Source organism: Peromyscus eremicus, chromosome 12 (assembly GCF_949786415.1).
Source record: "Peromyscus eremicus chromosome 12, PerEre_H2_v1, whole genome shotgun sequence".
Taxonomy (NCBI): Eukaryota; Metazoa; Chordata; class Mammalia; order Rodentia; family Cricetidae; genus Peromyscus; species Peromyscus eremicus.
In genome coordinates, this window is record NC_081428.1 from 60,835,265 (window position 1) to 60,857,881 (window position 22,617).

At 39.2% G+C, this 22,617-nt stretch overlaps 1 protein-coding gene across 1 annotated transcript in view; it reads right to left on the reverse strand.

The window, feature by feature from the left end:
- Positions 1-22,617, reverse strand: part of Znf148 (zinc finger protein 148) — a 119,876-nt gene that overhangs the window by 53,351 nt on the left and 43,908 nt on the right. The window contains exons 2-4 of the mRNA XM_059276913.1: positions 22,016-22,097; positions 15,366-15,501; positions 9,678-10,026 (exon numbers count right to left, since the gene is read on the reverse strand). Coding sequence (XP_059132896.1) covers positions 9,678-10,010 — 333 coding nt within the window. The 5' untranslated portion in view covers positions 10,011-10,026; positions 15,366-15,501; positions 22,016-22,097. The remainder of the gene's footprint in view (positions 1-9,677; positions 10,027-15,365; positions 15,502-22,015; positions 22,098-22,617) is intronic.

Here is a 22,617-nt window from a genome sequence, read left to right on the forward strand (position 1 = left end):
CAAATTCAAACTCAAGCAAGCTAATAGACCATGATAAAAGCCTAAGGGTATGGTAATAAGAATGGAAGGTTGGCAGGTCTCGGGGTCACTAGTGATGTTCTATGCCTTGATCTAGGTACATGGGAGATGCTTTTGACTAAATTTATCTAACTTAAATTTATGAACCTAACAATTTATCCAATTTTCTTTATAATGTTCTGATCTAATAAACACATGTACAGAAAGAGTCTAAATCTTCTGTACATGCATATACAAAAGAATCTAAATATGTATGTAGAGATACATGCACAAGCATTACTTTTATCATTATTTCACTCAGACCTAGCAATAACTTAAATGTCAAGTAAAAAAATAGCATACCATTTAATTGGCTATTAAAAATAAGCAAGGCAGTTTTATATGCAATAGCATGAAAATCTATACAAAGTATCATTAAATAAGCACCATTTCAAATGTGATGTATGTATTAAAGCATACTATATAGAAATAAATATACCAATATTTGTCTACAAATTAAAATTTTTCTAGGATATCAGTATTTGTAATCTCTTTGGGATCAGAATAGGCAAAAGATAGAAACAAGGAATCCCCAGCCATTCATTCATTCATCTAGGCAGGCACGCAAGCATGCACGCACGCACGCACGCACGCACGCACGCACGCACGCACGCACATACACACACACATACAAGCATGTGTGTTTCTGGAGACTGAACCCTGGCACACACTTGTGTTTGTGTTTCTGGAGACTGAACCCTGGCCAGGACCTTACACATCCTAGGTAAGCACGCTATAACTGAGTTACAAAAAACCCTAAAGAACTTTTGCTTTTTCTGTGTGTTATTATTCTTGTCACAGTAGTTTAACGTTTGTAATAACTACATGGTCATTTTATAATAGAATACATGCACAACAGACACCTTTGACCCAGCTAAGCTGAGCCTCTAGCCCTGACCTAAACAAAATCCAACTTGCAAATTCTCATGAAGTCATCTACAGAGAAATCTGTTAATAATTAGTATCCACCTACAGGGGTAAAAGGATGGTGAGTTGGGTCAGATTCTTTTATGATCAGAGGAAAATAGTGAAAAGCAGAGTATGTTGGGTTTGCTCACTAAAATAAACAACTACAAATCAAACATTCCTAATCCAAAACTCAAAATATTCCAAATTCCAAAATCTCCATCATGGGTGCTGACATGATGGCCCCAGTGGAACCTTGCGATCTTGGCTTCATGTATAGGGCTGCACTCAAAATACACAGTAAAAATTTTGCATAAAATTATCTTCAGGCTCTGTGTAATAAAGTGTATATGAAACAAAATTGACTGTCCTGTTTTAACCTGGGTTCTATCACCCAAATCTTATTATTCATATGTAAATATTCCAAAATCCCAAAGAAAAGGCAAAAATCTAAAATATTTCATATGGATAAAGTAACTCAACCTGTAAAAGTGTTACTGTAATTCATCCACTTACAGACTGAGATGGGCATGTCTGTAAGCTTGAGGCTAGCCTGGGACTATAGTGAGTTCTGGGCCAGTTAAGGCTACACAGTATAACCTAGTCTCAATACATACATAAATTAATAAAAAGAATTAACATCAGTAATTGTGAGCAATACCATAATTCTCATCAAAGACTATGAAGGTTCATTCAGTCATGTTTTCTCTGTTCAGAAACTGACTCCTGTGAAGGAAGTCTTCTAAGGGCTTTTTCAAAGCACAGGAGTGAAAAATGAAAGCCTGGAGCTGACCAATCTGTTATTACCTATCCTATCCAACACGAGTCTAATTCAACTGCCTCTGCAAATTATATCCAGACTATGCTGAAGTAAGAAGTATTTCAATGTTAAAAATGCATATCCTCTGGAAACTTAGCCCTAACAAAAGCTAAGAATCAATAGCCCACAAATGTAATACATTACTACCGAGTCTCTCAAATGAATCTGAAAAAGACATGCAATAGTAATTAAGAACAGACTATATCGTACAAATGACTTTGAAAAGGTATACATTATAATTATAATTGTCTATGCCATCTTCCTTAATGATAGGATTTCAGAAAAATTTAAAACTCCAAAGCAAAACAGAAGTCTCACTCCAATGGCGAAATATATTTTGAGTTTCCAAGCCTATTAAAAACTTATTCAAAGGAACAAACACGGTGAAGTCTAGCTACAATTCTATCATGCTGCTTTACAGCACAGAAACTTGTGATTGAAACTGTCACTCACAGCCACAGAGAAGCAGCAGGAGGCACAAGCACCCATCTCCAAGCCTGATGACTGGAGTGTGATCTTGGGAACCACACGGTGGAAGGTAAGAACTACTCCTGAAAGCTGTCTTCAGACCTTCACATGTTAAGTTTTACAAGATGTTTAAGAGAATGTCACATAATTGCTGAAGTAAATCTTTCAGGAGTTATATATACCTGAAATATTTTCTGTATAATGATCTGGGACAAGAACATGAATTTTTAGATAGCTCCCAATTTATAAAATATTATCACTCAAGTGATACAACTCAACAATTTATGAGAAGACAACTAGTGTGTGTTAGAATTTGCTCCAGTTTGTACACACAGACACAACCTTTCCAGTTAACACGTGTGTCATCCAAGTGGAAGAAGAAAGAACACAGATGTTTATGCGCTCTCAACCCCCCCCCCCCCATGAACTTAGGAAGAATAAGAAAGCAAGAGAGAGCTTTCTTCCTTTTCTCCGATGAACTCGGTTTGGGTTGTCTAGTGAGACAGCCTGCAATGATGAGCAGCCTGCATGGACACTGCCCAAAAGACACCACAGAGCTGACAAGCATCTCAAGTGTCCAGTGAGAGTGAGGACGTTTTGGTATAAATGTAGCATATCAAAGAACAAATGTCCAATGAGGGAACCACACACTAAAAAGTTGGTCTTTACTGATTCAACAGAAAATCAAAATAAATCTTGAGAATGAAGTTGCCACAGAAAGGACTTTCAGAGGACACTCAATTTACTAAAGGTACAGAACCTGAAGTCGTTAACAATTTGAGACAACCCAACTATTAATTCTAAACTAACCAAAGGTAATACGAAAAGGGGCTCTTTGTGACTTCCAAGTGGGTGAGCAAACAAAAGAAGAAAAACACACTCAATGTCATTTTTTAAAAACACTCTAAAAAGAATGTTGAGAGCAGCCTGTTACTCTAAGTCTATACACATTGAGAAACAGGATCACACTGTTCTAGGTGAAACTACTTTTTCAATGAAAAATAACGAATACTTAAATTCTAAGCCCTACCCCTTGCAACCAACAGCAATATAAGACCAAGAAGGGAAAAAATTCCTCATGTCTATTTACGTCCCACTATAAAACAATGTCACATAAAATCCCAAATTCTGACCATCTGTTAAATGGCATGACCAATTTTTAAGTTTCACTTATCATTATTTTAGTGAAGTGATGACTCAGTTTGGGTAACCATACAAATGGTATATCAAGCAGACTTTTTTTTTTTAAGATTTATTATGTATACAGTGTATACATATTTATTATGTATACAGTGTATACATATTTATTATGTATACAGTGTTCTGCCTGCACACCAGAAGAGGGCACCAGATCTCATTACAGATGGTTGTGAGCCACCATGTGGTTGCTGGGAATTGAACACAGGACCTCGGAAAGAGCAATCATCGTTCTTAACCTCTGAGCCCTCTCCCCAGCCTCAAGCAGATATTTTAAAAGAATAGAGTTGAGAAAAGTTTCAATGTGCTAATAAGGAGGGAAAACCCTCACAATCCTGTTAAGTGATAGCCTATGAAAAACACATGAACAGACAGAGCAAAATATTAAGAGTGATCATATGTAAGTGATGGGCTATGAACATAGGACAGTCATTCCACAGATATCAACACCTGTATTCACAAAAAACCCATGTACTTATGTCCACAACAGCTTTATTTGTACTAGCTAAAACTTGGAAACAACCACAACATCCTTTCAATGAGAGAATGGTGACCTGTGACCTAACAAGAAGAATGGATTACAGATGACAGCTCTGATTTATTTATATGTCAAGTGAAAAAGTCAGTCTCAAAAGGTCACATATTGTTGCTTTCATTAATAAAACATCCTCAAATTGACCAAATTACAGAGTGGACGCCAGATTTGAGGTGGGCAGAGGGTTATGAGTGGGGTAGGGATTGATTACAAATGTTTATCTCTTGTCTCTTCCCCTTTCTGCTCTTTCCTATCACCTACCCAAGAGCTTCTCAGTCCCCAAGCTGTTAGCTAGGAGTACTGCATGGGAAGCTCACCCAATGCATGATGCCAAAGCAGGACTCGGGGTGTGTAGGTCAAGGGTAGTGTTTGCCTGGCAGACTTGAGGTCCAGATACAATCGCTAGCAAGCAAATACATTTCTTAAAAGATGTTTTTCCAGATGTCAGAATCCAGGCAGGATAACAAGGTTCTCTACAAGAAAGGAAGCTCAGGCAAGTGTGCAGGCTGGCAAACCAGTGGGACAGACAGTGTGACTCTGAGCTGACAGGCAACCCTAACAGTGTCACAGAACACAGAGTCAACAGGAAAAGCAACTGCACTTCTTTATCCTTGTAATCAACTAAAAATCGATACTTTAAACAATATTATTTGCTACAGCATCCAAACAAAATGTGTTTAATTACACAACACTGAAAACTACAGACAATGCTGGGGTAAATTAAAGAAAACCTAAAAACCTGCAGAGGTATTCCATTTGACGAATTAGAAGCCACTACTGTTTAAATGGTGATTATAATCAAACCAATACCTAGAATCAACGTGATCCCAATAAAAACCCAGCTGGCTCTAAACTAAGACTGAGTCTGCATATGGAATACAGGGGCACAAGCTGTCCTAACAGTCTTGCAAAGAACAAAACTAGAGGGATTACTCCCCTGATCTCAAATTTTCCATGGAGGATAAAGTCGAAAACTGATTCTGACTTAAAGACAGACACTAAGTCAGTCAAACGAAGAAAACTCAAGAGAAGACATACAAAGATGCAGAAAAAGAGAAGTACAATAAATACATTTAATAACAGCTTTATTAAAATGAGAAAGCACACACAAGGAAGAGAAAGACCATGAGTGTTCAGATATTAAAGCAATAAAACATTAATCAACAAGGAAAAAGAATGAAGTGTTAACACTCAGTCAACATGGATATAAACTAATAACATGTTTCACCAAAGCAGCCAGACATGAGAGCTACATATAATTCCACTACATGAAACTTCCAAGAGAGACAACAATAAACTCTAATGGAAAAATCCTAACAATTATAGAGGTAAATGAATGGGAAGAATTATAAAGCAACCTTCTGGAATAATAAAAATGTTATCTCTTGATGAGTTTTGGATTACATGTGTGGAGCTGTTTGAACTCTGAACTAGAGAGAGAAGCTTTCCCATTTAAATATTTCCTCAATTAAAAACAAAATGCATCTTCACTCAAAAATCTGGGTTGCCTCCTATAGCCCAGGTTTTTAGAACACAAAATTTGGGACTGGAAAGATGGCTCAGGGATTAAGAATGCATGCTGATCTTGCCATGAAGCAGAGCTCAGTTCTCAGCACTCTGCTTACTGTAACTGCCTGTAACTCCAGCTCCAGGGAAGCGTCCACATAAAGAAACACACATATGCCCTTACATAGTGGCGCACACCTTAATCCCAGCATTCGGGAGGCAGAGGCAGGCAGATTTCTGTGAGTTGAGGCCCGCCTGGTCTATAGAGTGAGTTCCAGGAGAGCCAGAGTTACAAAACAGAAAGACCCTGTTTTGAAAAAAGAAAGACACATATACATAATCAAAAATAGTGAAAAAATATTTTTTAAATTCATAAAATTTAAAGGCAAGACCTAGAAAATAAGCCTTAAAGGAGAGTAACAATAATCTTACAAGCAAAGAAATGCAAAGTAAGTTGGCCATAATAAAAATCATACAAAGAAAGCTTTCAAAAGCTAAGATGTCAACAAGAATATTGCAGGCATAAATATACCATGTACAAAAGAAACGAGATGTTATAGTGGACCTAGTGAACTAATGTAGTCTGAGTTCCTAAGAATGAAATATGGGCCAGATGGCGGTGGCGCACGCCTTTAATCCCAGCACTTGGGAGGCAGAGCCAGGCAGATCCCTGTGAGTTCAAGGCCAGCCTGGTCTACAAAGTGAGATCCAGGACAGGCTCCAAAACAACACAGAGAAGCCCTGTCTCAAAAAAACAAAAGAAGAAGAAAGAAAAAAGAATAAAATACGGGGGATGCAGGAAGAGCCTGTGAAAGAAGTGCATGTTAGCTGTCTGGCAATGAGGAGCCAATGAAGTCATTTTACTAAGGGGGTAAGAAGTTGTATGTCATCTGGAAAGATCACTACCGAAACTAAAACACAGTGAAGGTTCAGGCTACAGCCTGTCCAATAAAAGTTACTGTACTCTATTGACTACTGGATACAACCAACAGTATAATGTAAGTATAATGTATGTACTTCTCAAATACCTCAAGGCAGACCACAATCTCTCCATAAGACACCTTAACACAGTAATCAAACAGTATTTACTCTTCAACAATACATAAAACTAGAAATCAAATAACAGCAACAAAAAAAAGTAGAATATCCCTCCATCAAATACTTGGCAATTAAACTATGCACTTCTAAATAAAACACAGTTCAAAGAAATCAAAGCTATGAAGAAAGAAGGAAAGAGAACCTGTAAACTTCAACATCAAAGTGTGTGTGTGTGTGTGTGTGTGTGTGAGCACTCAGGGGGATGCACGGCAGGATGGAAGCTCCTAAAATCAATAACCTGGGCCGGGCGGTGGTGGCGCACGCCTTTAACCCCAGCACTCGGGAGGCAGAGTCAGGCAGATCTCTGTGAGTTCAAGGCCAGCCTGGGCTACAGAGTGATTTCCAGGAAAGGCGCAAAGCTACACAGAGAAACCCTGTCTCGAAAAACCCAAAAAAATCAATAACCTGATTCCATTCAAAGGAAGACCAGGGCCAGTGAGAGAGAGGGCTCTACCAGGAAAGGCACCTGCTGCCATGTTTGAAGACCTGAGTTCAATCCCCAGGCCCCACAGAGTGAAAGGAGAGAATAAATTCCTACAAGTTGTCCCCTGACCTCCATGGCGCGCACACACACACACACACACACACACACACACACACGCACGCACGCACTCACGCACTCACTAAAAATTATAACAAAAAAAAAATCAGTGAATTAAAAACAGAAAATCCGGGGCAGGAGAGATGGCTCCGTGGTTGACCACACTTGCTGTTCTTCTAAAGGATCTGAGTTCAGTTCCCAGCACCCACATCAGATGACTTGCCATCACCTGTAACTCCAGCTCCAGGGCATCAGAGGCCCTCTTGTGGTCTCTACAGTGACCCACACTCACATGCATAGAGACACACACACACACACACACACACACACACACACACACACACGTACACATAATCAAAAGTAAAACAACAAAAAAAAGTAAATCAACAGAAGGAAAAGACAATGAAATAAAAAAGTTTCTTAAAGATATCAATAAAATCAGTAAGCCACTTCTGGAGGGAGGTGACACAGAGGAGTACAACAGACAGAGTGTCAGTTTTACAAGGTAAGGAAGCTCTAGTAACCTGCTATACAACACTGCAAATACAGTTCAGCACTCCTCAACTGTAAACTAAGAATGGTAAAGGTAGTAACTAAACAAGAAACACACACCTACAGCCAGGCTAAGAAAACAAACCACTGCTGAGATCAAAGAGGAAGAAGCAACTCCATGTGCATTAAAAGGGTAAGAAAAGAAAACTGCAAACAGTTTTGTGTCCAAAACCTGGAAAAAGTTGACAGAATTGACCAGTTTCTTGAAACAAACTGCCAAGACTCATAGAAGAAATAGATGTTCTGATTAGACCCACATCTATAAAAGAGAATTTGTCAAAGATTTTCTAAGTCTTCCAAAATAGAAAGCACCAGATCCTGATGAATTTTAGCAAGCATGTAAGGGAGATATGAATCAACTCTCCTCTTTTCTGACAAACAAGAACAGAGACTAGTTCCTAACTCATTCTAAGCTTTGCAATACCAAACATCAAAACTAAACAATGACATCCAGGCAAAGAAAATTACAGAACACTCTTTCTCATAAGTTAGAAAAATCAAGTATTATCAAATCAAATCTGATAACGTATAAAAAGAATTGGACAAGGATTCATTAAAGGCATGCACAACTGGCCCAACACTCAAACACCAATTCCTGTAATTCATTGTAAAGGGGCCTGTGCAATCGAGCAGGGACAAGTTGGTGCACATATGCATAGCTGTGAATGGTTATCCAGTTGTTTACACCACGTTTCAACCCCTGGGATCCAGCAAAAAGCAGAAAAAACTACTGCCGTCTAGAATCCATCACAGGGCCCAACCTCGAGTCCGTAGAAGTGGCAGGCTGGCGATGAAGCAGCACTATCTATGCTGAAAAACAGCAAGGAGCTATGGGTAATGTAAATATTCAGGCAGGGCATCTGATGATCCTCAAGCAAAGAAAGAGTACAGCATTAGTAACACAGGGGGAAAGACCCTCAGGATCCAGCACCAGTGGGAAGAGCTAAGATAAGAATACGGATGACTCTGGTTTGACTCATCACTGCGTAAAATAAAGCAGACAGCTGGGCATGGTGGAAAGCTGAAGCAAGAGGACTGTCAATGAATTTGAGGCTAGCCTGGGCTATACAGCAAGACTTTTCATCAAAACAAACAAAATATAAATAAATATAAAGGTGGAAGAAGACAAGAAAGACAGATGCCTAAAAATGATTATCGTGGAGCTGGATGAAATTCCAGCACTAAGGAGGCAGAGGCAGGAAGGTGTCAGAAAATTTAAGGATGGCCTGGTCCACACAGCAAATTCCAGGCCATCCTAGGCTATATAGTGACAGTTTGCCACAAACAAGCAAACAAACAAATATCAACCAAAAACAAAAAGCCAAAGAGAACACCTTCAGTGCCAAGCCCTGTCTAGGACAGGGAAGAGTAAAGGGCTGATACGGTCAGTTTCCAAAGACAGAATTCAACCAAGTGTATACAAAGGCACAATGGGGCATCTGGAAAAATGAAAGCGAGCGGCAGTACATTGTTCTTAGTGCACATGAAGCCCTGGGGTCAATTGTAACAGCACACAAGAAAAGGGCAGGAATAGGATGCACAAACACCCCAGAGTGTGACTTTTCTCTAAACACGTTTAAGGTTCAGACTCTATGCTCTTTAAGAACACAGATGCTAGGCCTGGCGGTGGTGCACCCTTCTAATCCTAACGCAGAGTCAGGCAGATCTCTGTGAGTTCAAGGCCAGCCTGATCTACACAGAGAAACCCAGTCTTGAAAAACCAAAACAAACGCTAATAAACTCAACGTCTTTCAAAAGCAAGTACTTAAAATCCAGTACACATAACCGTGACCAAAATAAATAAATAAATAAATGTTGGAGAAGATAGATTTCTAAAATAATGACACATAGAATTCTGCCTTTCAAATCTGATAACTGTCCACAGCTTAGATGGTCTACTAAAAAAAACGATTAGTCTTTAAACTTTGTGATTTCTTTGGTGACTCCAGTATCAACCCTTCTAGTTTAGTTCAATGTTTTAGACAGTTAGTACTTACAGGGACGTTAAGTGCATACTGAAGCCCTTGAGGAAGGCGCTCATGTGTTTCCATCTGCTCCTCATCATTTTTCACTGTCTCCTCATGGACCATGAGTTCATCGTGCGATATCATGTCCTGTTGCCTCATTTCACTCTCTTGTAGCACTTCATCTGCAGCCAGGATCTCCTGGTGAGGCAAACTTCGATCTTGAAGTACTGACTCCTGCAGTTCTCCAGACACGGTGGACTGGCCAGACACTCCACCCATTCCAACCGTTGCCCTGGAAGACTGCATTTCGTCTATGCCGCCACATTTAAGAAACAATCCTTCCAGTCTGTCGTCAATGTTCATGCTTAAGTATAACTGCCTAGAAAGACCAAGTTTGGCAACAAAGTATGACAAATTAGTTTATATGTCTCACTTGGTAGATTTTTAATTCAAATTATAAAAGGTATATACTCAAATAGAAAATTTTTACTCATCTAATTCATATATAGTTACCAAGATTGACTTCCAGAGGCTAGAAAAGTAAAATGAGTTTTCACTTTGAAATTAAAGCATAATCCTAATGTATTTCATTACTGAAAATGAACCTTACACAAAATAGACTAGAGGAAGCATTTATAGCTTCAGTTCAAGAACCTTCAGATTTCAGCATCTTAATTATGGTGTCATGAAATGTAAAATGTCTTGCCTTCCCCAGTACTAGATGTCATCAGGCTGGAGGACATGTGATGACAAAGAACAACATTTGATTTTACTTTTCAAAATCTTCACAGAGCAAACAACCTCTTAGAGGCCAATCCTTTCCAGCTTGTGTCTTCACACTCTGCTGTACACATTTCTTACAGAAGAAGCTACCAGACAACTAAGTAACTGTGTAAAGGGCCAAAAGTGGACCATTCTGGCCAATTCTTTGGAAATCCTTGCAAATGTGCTTTATTTCTAAACTACCTACTGTTCTCTTAATGTGGAAAGTTCCCCCTCACAGGAACTCACACACAAACGAGAGACCTTTACTACATCTACTGCTGTCACATATACCACTGTTCAAAACATACAACTTGGGAGTTTTAGAAAATATGGAAGATGTAAAAAGAAATTTAAAAAGACCAACTTAAAGTAAGTGGTTTAGGGAAGTCAGTTTTCGTTTCTGAGTTTTTTCAACAGAAAAGCATCCAGCTGATATTGCTTCTCTAGCCCAGTGTTTCTCTGTGGAAGAGGATCTTAGCTGCCAGTTCTCATCAGCAATTGAGAATTACGTTCCTGTACTTGTATCAGTTCGGGAGGGGGGCAAACAAACAAACTAATGAAATAGAACATCAAGCTGAAACACGAGAATTAAGGACGCACTTCAGAGACGAAAGGTATTTGGGGTGGAGGAAGCAGAGTAATTCAGTAAGGGTCTCAGAACAGGAAAATAGCATGCTTCAAAGAAGCGGGTAAACTACAAATCAGGAGAAATAGTCCAAGGAGAAAACAGACCTGGCCTCTTCAAAAGTCTTCCTGAAAACAATTAGATGTCACGATGAAAAGACTCTCACCCACTCTTACTCCTACAATCCTAAATTAAGTCAAATATTTAGACTTAAATTGGATAACTACAAATTGTGTTGGACACAGTTTTCCTGCAATATCAGAAAATACTTTGGTATCAATGATCACGGATCAGACTTTAAAGTAAGCTTTGGAAACATTTATCAAAAGAAAAACTGCGTGTAGTCCCCCATCCTAACCCAAGACAGAGTTTCTCTGTGTAGCTCTTGCTGTCCTAGAACTCACTCTGTAGACCAAGCTGGTCTCGAACTCACAGATATCCACTTGCCTCTGTCTCTGAGTGCTGAGATTAAAGGCATGCACCACCATTACCCGGGAAACTGACCTAGCATTTGGTCTGACTATGAATTGCTCCCCCTACCCCAAGAGGCTTATTTATTAAAAAGGTTGATACCTCAATGGGGGTGGTGCTTGGAGAGATTCTTTAAGTTTAAAGCAACAAGACTTAGCTGGAGGAAGTAAGGACATCATCCCTTGGTAGTAACATTATTTCCTATTCTCTGTCACTGATAAATATGGAACTTCAAATGTACATTATGAATCAAAACAGAATATGGTGGGCAAGCTTAGGAACCTAAATATCATTTTATTTTCTATGAAAAGAATAATTTTCAACTTAAGAATATTATTCTCCAACAGTCAACAATGTCACCCTTACACCAGAACCCACTAGGTCTAAAAAGAAATTTCTCTTTAGGCAGACACTCAACGGTACTTATTCTGAAAATCAATTATTTCTCTGGCCAACCACCAAGGTGCTAGGGATAGAACCCAGAGGTATGTGCATGCGAGGTAAGCATTCACCACTGAGCTATATCCGCAGACCTCACAAATGACTTCTGAACCAAAACATATTGACCAAATCCTTGTTTATTTGGAAGAATTCAGTTACATTAATCTGGATATTCATAGTTCTACTCTGTTTACAAACCAGAGAGAAATCTCATTATAAACATAACTTGAGAAATACAAGTATCAAGCAGCTGGCTGGTTGTGGGGCTGCAGGACTACACTGGAGCACACGGGATGCAGAGGCAAGAGGACCACCCCAAGTTTACTGCCAGCCTGGTGAACAGAGCAAGACCCTGTCTCCCAAAGCAACAAAATGCATATGTATGTGGATATGCGTGTGCGTGTGTATACACGCATATAAGCCTCATGGTATCACATTTGGTGAAATGAAGAAACCCCTATCAATACCGGAATGAACCTTGGCAAGTTTCCACTCCATTCCTAACAAGTTTGCCATATTCTCACACCCTTCAAAAATACAGTTTTGATCTATTCAAAATTGCTTATTTTTCATTGAAAAAGCAAAATATTTCTTGTCTAATCATAGTCTATATTCAGATACATTTCAAATAAGACTTTGTTTTTGTTTTTTATTTTGGTTTTTTGAAACAGTCTTTTGAAACTCTGCAACCCAGTTTGGTCTTGAACTCAGCAATCCTCCTGCCTCAGCCTTCCAAGTACTGGAATTACAGGCATGACACTGTGCCCAGCTCTCAGATACATCTTTGTATAAATACCATTTTGCATGTTATAGTCTTTCTTGAAAACTACATTTTTAAGTGTTAATATTTCAAAACAGCCTATAAGAGCCATGCTCATAATGGCAACAAGACAAAATGGTCTTTCTGATCAGTGCCAGCAGCAGCAAAAGATACTAAAGAAATAAACATGATTTTAACAGCTATTAATAAAATTATTAATTAGATTTTTCATGGTAAGGGTCTCTATTTTGTACATAACAACTTAGATAAAAAATGACTTTTCTTTCTTTTTTTTTTTTTTTCTGTTTTTCGAGACAGGGTTTCTCTGCGTAGTTTTGGTGCCTTTCCTAGATCTTGTTCTGTAGACCAGGCTGGCCTTGAACTCACAGAGATCTGCCTGGCTCTGTCTCTTGAGTGCTCGGATTAAAGGCATGCACCACCACTACCCAACAAAAACTGACTACTTTTAACCACAGAAAAAGAATCTATAAATATTTAAGGAAAAGTTAGTCAACATTCCCACATAATAGGAAAACCTAGGATCTAAGCACATAATATAATATATTCTAAATATTTATCAAAATGTCTTCTAAAACAACACAACCAGAAAACAGTGGTACAGAGAAATTAAAACATTACATTTTTGCCAACTCAAACTGCTTAAGAAAGAGGTATAATTTATCTGTATCAAGGAGGTGGGGGGGGGGCACACCAGGCAAGCACCCTGAGCCCTAGTTATATACAGCTCCCATATGCTAGTGGAAACTGTGCTCTTACCCCCTGGAGCATCTCTCCAGTCCCTATTAATAGGATTCCCAGCAGCCACATGGAGGCCGACAACCATTTGTAGCTCGTTTCAAGGGAACCACTGCCCTCTTCTGGCTTCAATGGGCACTTCATGCATGGTGCATCTACCCACAAGCTGGCAAAATGCTCACACACAGTTAAAAAAAAAAATCTTAAATTTTTTTTTAATATTCAGAATAACAAAGGCTGAGGATATAACTCAGTGACAGATTATAATGCACTTAGAATGAACAATGCTCTAGGCTCAATCATCCTCAACAACCTTACCCTACCCCACTCCCCAAAGAAAGCACAGCAATGCCAAGCAAAAGTACCCTGGAGCATCACAACTGTGGACCCTCCATACAACCATGAGATAGTTTACAATAAGCTTTCAGGTAGATGAAACTATATTTCTACGATTATAAACCTATCACAGTAGCCAATCTCTCTCTCTCTCTCTCTCTCTCTCTCTCTCTCTCTCTCTCTCTCTCTCTCAAGATTTATTTATTTTTGTAAATGAGTGCTCTACTTGCATGCCTACCTGCATGACAGAAGAGGGCATCAGATCCTATTATAGATAGCTGTAAGCCTCCATGTGGGTGCTGAGAATGAACTCAGTCCTCTGGAAGAGCAGCTAGTGTTCTTAACCGCTGAGCCATCTCTCCAGCTCCCCAGTAGCCAATTCTATACGCTAATACATGCTACACCAGACAGCTTGCTTATTTTACTACAGGTAAACACACAATATGTACTCATTTAAAGCACTATGTTATCTTAGTTTCTTTTCCTTTTGTTGTGATAAAATACTCAGACAAAAGCAACTCGAGAGAAAAAGGGCTCATTCTGGCTCACAGTTCACAGTGGGGACGTAGAGGCAGCAGGCGATTGACTACGATGGACTACGCTAACCCCTTCATCCACTGTCACACAGTGACAACAAAGGAAGCACACTAGTTAGCGCTCAACTCACTTGCTGAGTTTCACACAGTATGGGACTGATTCCCGTTCATGGCATGGTCCCATCTACAATTTCGATGACTCTCCCCACATCATTTAATCCCCACAGACATTCTCAGAGGTTAACCTTAATCTAGATAATCCCTTACTGGTAAGCCTAGAGGCTTAGCTTCTAGATAATTCTAGATTCTAACAAGTTGACAACATTAACCATCACTTACATTTCTATCAATATTTCAAAAAATATATGATAGATACAATTATATTAATAGCCTAAGTTTATTCATGTATAAAAAGTTTCTCTAGACATTCTGGGAAATGTAATGTTAGGAGAGTGGGGTAAAAGTGTAATCTTTGTTGAGGAAGATTAACCAAGAGAACAACTACTACTTAAATTTCACTTAATAAATTATTACACAATATATTAATCAGTTTTATTTTTAAAAACCTCTTAGGAATCCAGGCATAGTGTGCGTTCCTTTAATCAAAGCACTCGGGAGGCAGAGGCAGGCGGATTTCTGTGAGTTCCAGGACAGCCAGAGTTACACAGTGAGACCCTGTCTCAAAAAACAAACAAACAAAAAAGTAAATAAAAACTCTCTTAAAAAAATATTAAAGTCTCCTCCAGATATAAAAATCCAAACCGAAACTATTATACAAACCCAACATGAAATCTATCATCCAACAGAAAAGTTTATATGTATTTGAAAAAATTAACTTATTTAACACAATGGGTTTAAGGAACCACTCAAAACACCTGACCAATTCAAAACTTTGTACATCAGTGAACTATACAGTTAGAATGGCTACCTCAAACTGTGTGCTGTTCTTATTCATAACTTAATTAAAATACAGTTTAAAAAATAAATAACTAGAATGTCCGTTTTCAAGATTATGAGAAATAAGTTACCTGAGACCGAAGTAAAAATGAAGACTTCAAGGAAAGGAATGCTGTTGAGTTGAGAAAGAAATCATGGTTGAGTTTCTACCTTTCCCAGGCTCCAGAAACTCTCCAGATCCTCTCAGTCACTTGTGCCATCCAATTCCTAAAATAAAACACATACACAACAAGCAAGCTCTATTACATTCCGAAGGACCAATGCTGTGACCCAGTATGTGCAGACTCCATGAACACTGCAGGGACGATCGGGAAATCTAACGAGCCATGTCTGAATGAGAACATACTGACTTGTATTTTAGGGATGAAACTGAGAAAATACAACAGTGGCAGATAGAAAATGAGAAATAACCCCGGCTTTTTAAGAAATAATTTACCTTGGGGCCAGAAAGAGGGCTCAGCAGGTAAAGATGCTTGATATCAAGCCTGATTGTCCTGAGTTTCATTCCTGGAACCCACATGGAAGAAGGGAACTGATTCCAGCAAGTTGTCCTCTGACCTCTACAAGTTCTCCCTCCCTTACATGTTATGTGCATGAACAGAGGATGGACGGATGGACAGATGGATGGACAGACGGACGGACGGATAAGATTTTAGGCAGATATAATTTGTCTAGATCAGGCATCTACAACTCTGAGACATGAAATCGTGCATCAAAATTCTACTAAAAGATAAGAAAATGGAAAACAAAAACTAAGCACCCACACAAAGACACTAGTAATATCTACTTTATTAGGTCTGTGGACTGATGTGGTGGTGTACACCTTTAGCCCCAGTACTAGAAAGGCAGAGGTATGTACATCTCTTTGATTTCTAGGCCAGCTTGGTCTCAAAAAAAAAAAAAAGAAGTCTGAAGTGAAAGAGAAGTACACAAATGTAGGTCTCAAAAATATCAAGCACAAGTAGTGTGTGTATTCACAATAGAAAGAGTACCATCTTAAAATCATATAAGCATCTAGATATACAAATTTGATCATCAGGGTAATCTTAGATGAAAAAAACTGATGAAAATAATCATTCAAAAAATGTGCAATATAACCAACACCAAAGAGCACAGGCTATGCACAAGAAGTCTTTCTGACAGCAGTACTTCTGAGCAAAGTATCAAACTAATGACTATGAAATTTCCTAACTCACAGAGTCCATGGACAGTGTGCATTGGATTTACAAAACAGCTTATGACTGTACATGTTTACCACAGCACAAAGAATGGTCTTGCCCACTTAAAGCAAGAACAATAGTAATTCCCAGCATTCAGGAAACAGAGGCAGGTGACCTCTCGGAGTTTGAGGCTATACATATACATACACACACACACACACACACACACACACACACACACACACACACACACACACACGAGTTCCAGCCCAGCCAGGGCTATGGTGAGGCCTGTTATAACAAACAAACAAAAGAGAAACTTCTGAAATTTCTATAAGCGTCTGAAAATTAAAAGACAGACCTCTTCATACTTAGTATTCCATTCCTAAATTTTCCTGGATATTTATGCTTATTTTTCCTAAAGCAAAACAATGTACAAAATAAAACCCTCTCTCTTCAGTGGAACTGTCGCCACATATAACAACACTAAAAGGAACAACAACTACATGAGAAGCAGGGAGCAACAACAATCTAGACTTGCAATCTTATGTATGTGTGCATAACATACATCATGCAAAATACTCACTTTCAACAGTCATAAGATACTTAAAATAACAGTAAATCTAACTATACCACTGGGTCCATAGCAGAGTACTTGCATAGTTTCTACTGAGGCCTAGATTCACCCCAGTATGAACCAGAAAACAGTAACACAAGCCAGGGGTGGCAGCTCATACCCTTTACCCCAGCACTTGGGAGGCAGAGGCAGGCAGATCTCTGGGAATTCAAGGCCAGCCTGGTCTATATATCCAGTGCCAGGACAACCAGAGCTACATAGAAAGACTGTCTCAAAAAAGCAGTAAGGAAGGCAGGCAGGCAGGGACATACATACTCATCAAAAGCAACAGGCAGTATAAAGTGTTTCTAAGTGCCCTCATGGGTTGGTTTAAAAAAAAGATTTCAAAACATTAAGTTAAATGAACTTAACTCATGTTTCAACTTTAACTATGAAAACAATCAGCTACCAAGTAAAATTCTCAATAAAGCAAAGAAATTATTTCAAAGATCCTAATGGAAATCTGGGGGTTGAAGAATATGGTTATTGAAATACAAAAACGTAAGCCAAGTATTCAAAAACAAATTCACAACTGCAAAAAATAAATAAATAAAAATAAAACCAGTAGCCTTAAATGTACATCTACAGAAATTACCCAATTAGGGTTGACCAGATTGTTCAGTGGGTAGGGGTGCTTGCTGCCAAGCCTGATGAGCTGAGTGGAAGAAGAGAGCCAACTCCTACAAATTGTCATGCCTTCCATACATGCAACCCCCTGCACAAACAAGAATAAACAAATAAATAAATATAGCACGTTAGTCTTTATTAAAAAAAAAAAGAATGGAAGGAAGAAAGGGAGGGAAGGAGGGAAAGAGGGAGGGAGGGAGGGAAAGAAAATTACTCAATACAATACAGAAGAAAAAAAATGAAGAGCCCCAGAGGTATGTGACCCAACATCCTGCTTACCAGTATGTCTTAAGGATGAAAGAGAAAAAGAAGTAAAATTTAGTAAAACAGAAATAAGCTTACAAATCCAGGCTCAATGAATGTCTATTGCAATAGATACAAAAAGGCTTATTCCTGGGTCCATCAAAATAAAACCGTTGAAAGTAAACACAAGGAGAAAAGGATCTCAAACGGAGGAAAAAGGCAGTGTGTGCAGGAACCCACTGTGGTGGTCTGAATGAGAATGGCCCATAGGCTCACGTTTGAACACTTGGTCCCTAGTTGGCAGAACTGTTTGGGAAGATTAGGAGGTGTGGCCTTGTTGGGAGAGACATGCCACTGGGGGCAGGCTTTGAGGTTTCAGAGTAAGCCATTCCCAGTGTATTCTCTGCCTCCTGCTTGCTGTTGGAGATGTGAGCTGTCAGCTCTTCCTGCCTCCATGTTTGCTCCACCATCATGGATTCTAACCCTCTAAAACCATAAGCTCAATTAAATGTCTTCTTTTTCAAGTGGCTTTGGTCATGGTGTTTTATCACAGCAACAGTAACTAATACAACTATCAAGAAGATCAATGAAGGCCGGGCGGTGGTGGCGCACGCCTTTAATCCCAGCACTCAGGAGGCAGAGCCAGGCGGAGTTCGAGGCCAGCCTGGTCTCCAAAGCGAGTTCCAGGAAAGGCGTAAAGCTACACAGAGAAACCCTGTCTCGAAAACCCCCCCCCCCAAAAAAAAAGAAGAAGATCAATGATTAACTTCCAACCATAACAACAGCAGTTGGAAGATGGTGGAATCACAGACTCACAGCGGGGAGCTGGACAGAAAGAGAGGATATTGCTTCTGAACGTATTCTCCAGTAGAAACCACACTATTACCAATTTCCAGCAGACTATCCGCCAAAGCGTAAGACATTCTCCATTTCAGACACTATACTAACCAGTAAGACAGCCTCAGTAAAATTGAAAGGACTCAACTCCTACAAAATATGTTCTCCAACCATATGAATTTTAATTAGATAAATAAAGGTTCTATTACTTTTTGTAACTTCAATTGTTTAAAATCTGAATTTATGAGTTAGACATGGAAGCACACACCTTCAATCCCAGTACTCGGGAGGAAGAGGCAGGCAGAATTCTATGAGTGGAAGACAGCCTGGTCTACACAGCGAGTTCAGCCAGGGCTACATGGTGAGACCCTGTCTCGAAGAAATAAACAAAAATAAAATCTGAATTTACGGATATCTTCATATAAGCAACCAATGCAAAGATCCAGCACTCCACTTTTCCAGGATAAGCCAACTATCCGACTTGTTACCAGGCAACTCGTTCCCTTTGTTTGTTTGTGAAGAAGAGAGCCTTTCTTCCCATGCTGTTCAAACAAAGCTGCTTGAGTTGGGTGCTTCGGAGGGATTAGTCAGAGAGACAAAATTTCATCTCCTCACCACTCTTCCAACTCTTCCTTGACATTGCCTTGGCTGGGGCCGCGGGAACAGTTGTGGCCACAGCCACAAACGCAGATGGATCAGCCAAGGAGGCCTTGTAGGTTATTATTTTCTTTTCTACATTTTTTAAACATTAAACTTATTTATTAAGTTTTCTCCTTTTTCTTAGATATGGTCTCAAGTAGCTTAGCCTGACCTCGAATTTACCATGTATCATCCAAAGCTAGCCTTGAACAAGCCCTGCTCCTGCCTCCACATCCCAAGTCCTCAAATACAGGTGTACATCATGATGGGTAGCCCATGTACTACATTTTCTATGTATCTACTTTTATGATCTACGGTAAACTTTTTAAGTACCACAATTTACTAAATCTAAAACTACTAGTATTATACACAACTATTTTATACCACCAAGAGAGAAAAAGAATGTCAAAGTAGGACAAGTTAGGAATTTGAGTCATTCTCAGAAATTATAATGCAGAGGGGAAAGTATAGTCATATACTCAAAGATGACAATCTCTTCAAGTTTATACAGAATTCTCCACTCCACATTTACCAGAGCCAAGAAAGATAAGAAATATCTAACAATGTAGAAAAAATAAGCTTCTATAGGACTGAAATCAAACCAAATACTAAGTAAAAATAATTTTCCTAACATAATGACAAGGACCCTACCCCTAATACACAAATATACAAAAAAGAAAGTAAAAAAGGACCACCACCACCCCAAAAAAACCCCGACAAATAAATCATTTGCTAGTGTTGTCAAAGAGATAAACCAGTGCTCACACTGATAACCAGTAGTACTGGGCACACACTATAGAGGTACACACTCATCCAAGCTGTCAATCATCCACCACTCTTTGACCCAACAATTTTCCCTTAGAAATTAAAGCAGTAGAGGTTGGAGAGATGACTGAGCAGTTAAAAGTGCTTATTCCAAAACCATGATGACTACAGTTTAGCACCCACACAAGCCAGGCATCCCTTAAATGCCTGCAACTCCAGCCCCAAGGGTCCTAGAGACAGCAGTCTACCCACGCAAACTAAGCCTAGGTTCAAGGAGAGACCTAACCTCAAAGGAAGTGAGGAGTGGGGCTGGAGAGATGGCTCAGTGGTTAAGAGCACTGGCTGCTCTTCAGGAGGACCCAGGTTCAATTCCCAGCACCCACAAGGCAGCTCATAACTGTAACTCCAATACCAAGGGATCCAACACCCATGCCAAAACAGCAATGCACATAAAAATAATTAATTTAAAAAAAAAAAAGAAAGAGAACAAAGGAAGTGAGGAGTGATAAACAGGAATACTGATTGTCATCTTCTGGCCTCTGGGCTTGTATACAGGAGAAGCATAAGCACCTAAGGGCTAGTGTGCTCACACAGACAGACCTTTGGGCTAGTGTACTCACATAGACAGACCTGCAGGCTAGAATATTCATACAGACAGACACACGCACAAATGGGGAAAAAAATGCTTATAAAAAGAATTTAAACTGTAGTACATTAGAAATATGTACAAAGATATGTCCAAGAATTTGCACTACATAAAAAACTCTGAAAACCTAAATAACTATGCCGGGCGGTGGTGGCGCACGCCTTTAATCCCAGGACTCGGGAGGCAGAGCCAAATGGATCTCTGTTGAGTTCGAGGCCAGCCTGGTCTACAGAGTAAGATCCAGGATAGCCAGGACTGTTTCACAGAGAAACCCTGTTTCGAAAACAAATAAGTAAATAAACAAACAAATAAACGAATAAATAAATAAATAATTTTGGGGGAGTAAACAGGTGCTTGTGTATCCAGAGAGGTGTCTGGGAGAATATACAATATTAATAAAGAATAGAAAGGAGATCATTTTTCTGTTTGTTTTTAACACTGTGGCAATCTCTACTGCTTACAAGGAAATCTAGGTAAGGGTAAAAAGCAGGTACTACATTTGCCAGAAGACATGGACAAAGAAGAAAACCCTAAAATATGGTCACCAAAACTGGTAAGATTTTTCAATCCTCAAGTTCTAAAAGAATTCTCAAAACAAATTTAAAAATTCATAATACAACTTTAAAATTCTTATGACCATTAATAACTGACAGGTTACAAGCCATGTGTGGTGCACACCTTTAACCCCAGCAGAGACAGGCGGATCTGAGTTCGAGGCTAGCCTGGTCTACAAAGCAAGTTCCAAGACATTCAGGGCTATATAGAGAAACAGTGTCTTTAAAAAAAATAATAATAATAAGTGCTACTGGCAGATATACAAATACCGTGTTAAATATTTCACTTTCTTTCATGTTGTCCGATAAAGACACAGGTTTAATACAAACACCAAGATAGGCTACAAAGAAGGAAAAGGATCAACTGTCCTCCTAACATAAAGGAACTGGGGGCTACAAAAGCAATCTGGTTAAATGAAAAGCCAATGGGCTTAACCGTCCAAGTCAGTACACTAACTCTCTTCTGTGCATAGCTGCACAGAAGATGCAGCACTGGCCTGCTGCTATTCTTTAAAGCTTAGGTTAGGCCTAAGCAGTAGAACGGGGCTATCCAGGGATCGAAGAGTAGCTGTGCAAGGCTGAGGACAACTTCTTCTGTAAAAACGAGAGCCGAGACAAAACACTGCTGGATTACCTCTATAAAATGTGTCAGGCAAATGCCCATCCCGCCAGGTCACTTGGCTCAATTTCCAAGCCACTGATTCTTCTCTTCTGTTCTGTAAAGTATAAAAATACAAGTCAGTCACCCAAAAGAATCAAATTAAACACATTCTTACAGCTAGGCAAAAGAGTTCTAATTAAATATGAAAAATCTAACAAAATTCTTTTCATAAGTAGATGCTATTGGATTAAACATAATTCATAACTAGTGCTTCAACTACAAAGGCCCATCAGTACTAACTGATTATCGAAGATGATAAGTTACACTTTTTCAAACTTCTAGTTAAGGATTAAGATGTCTTGAAAGTTAGGATAATAATTTTGAATCATTTTAAAGTAGAGAAAGAAAAAAAAACCACAAATGTGTTGCTGATACAAAGAGACTAGAGCAGGAGGATCACAAACAACTTGGGAAAACTTGTCTCAAAAAGAAATAAAAATATAAAAACAAACACCGGGTGGTAGTGCACGCCATTAATCCTAGCACTTGGGAGGCAGAGCCAGGCAGATTTCTGTGAGTTCGAGGCCAGCCTGGTCTACAGAGCGAGATCCAGGAAAGGTGCAAAGCTACAAAGA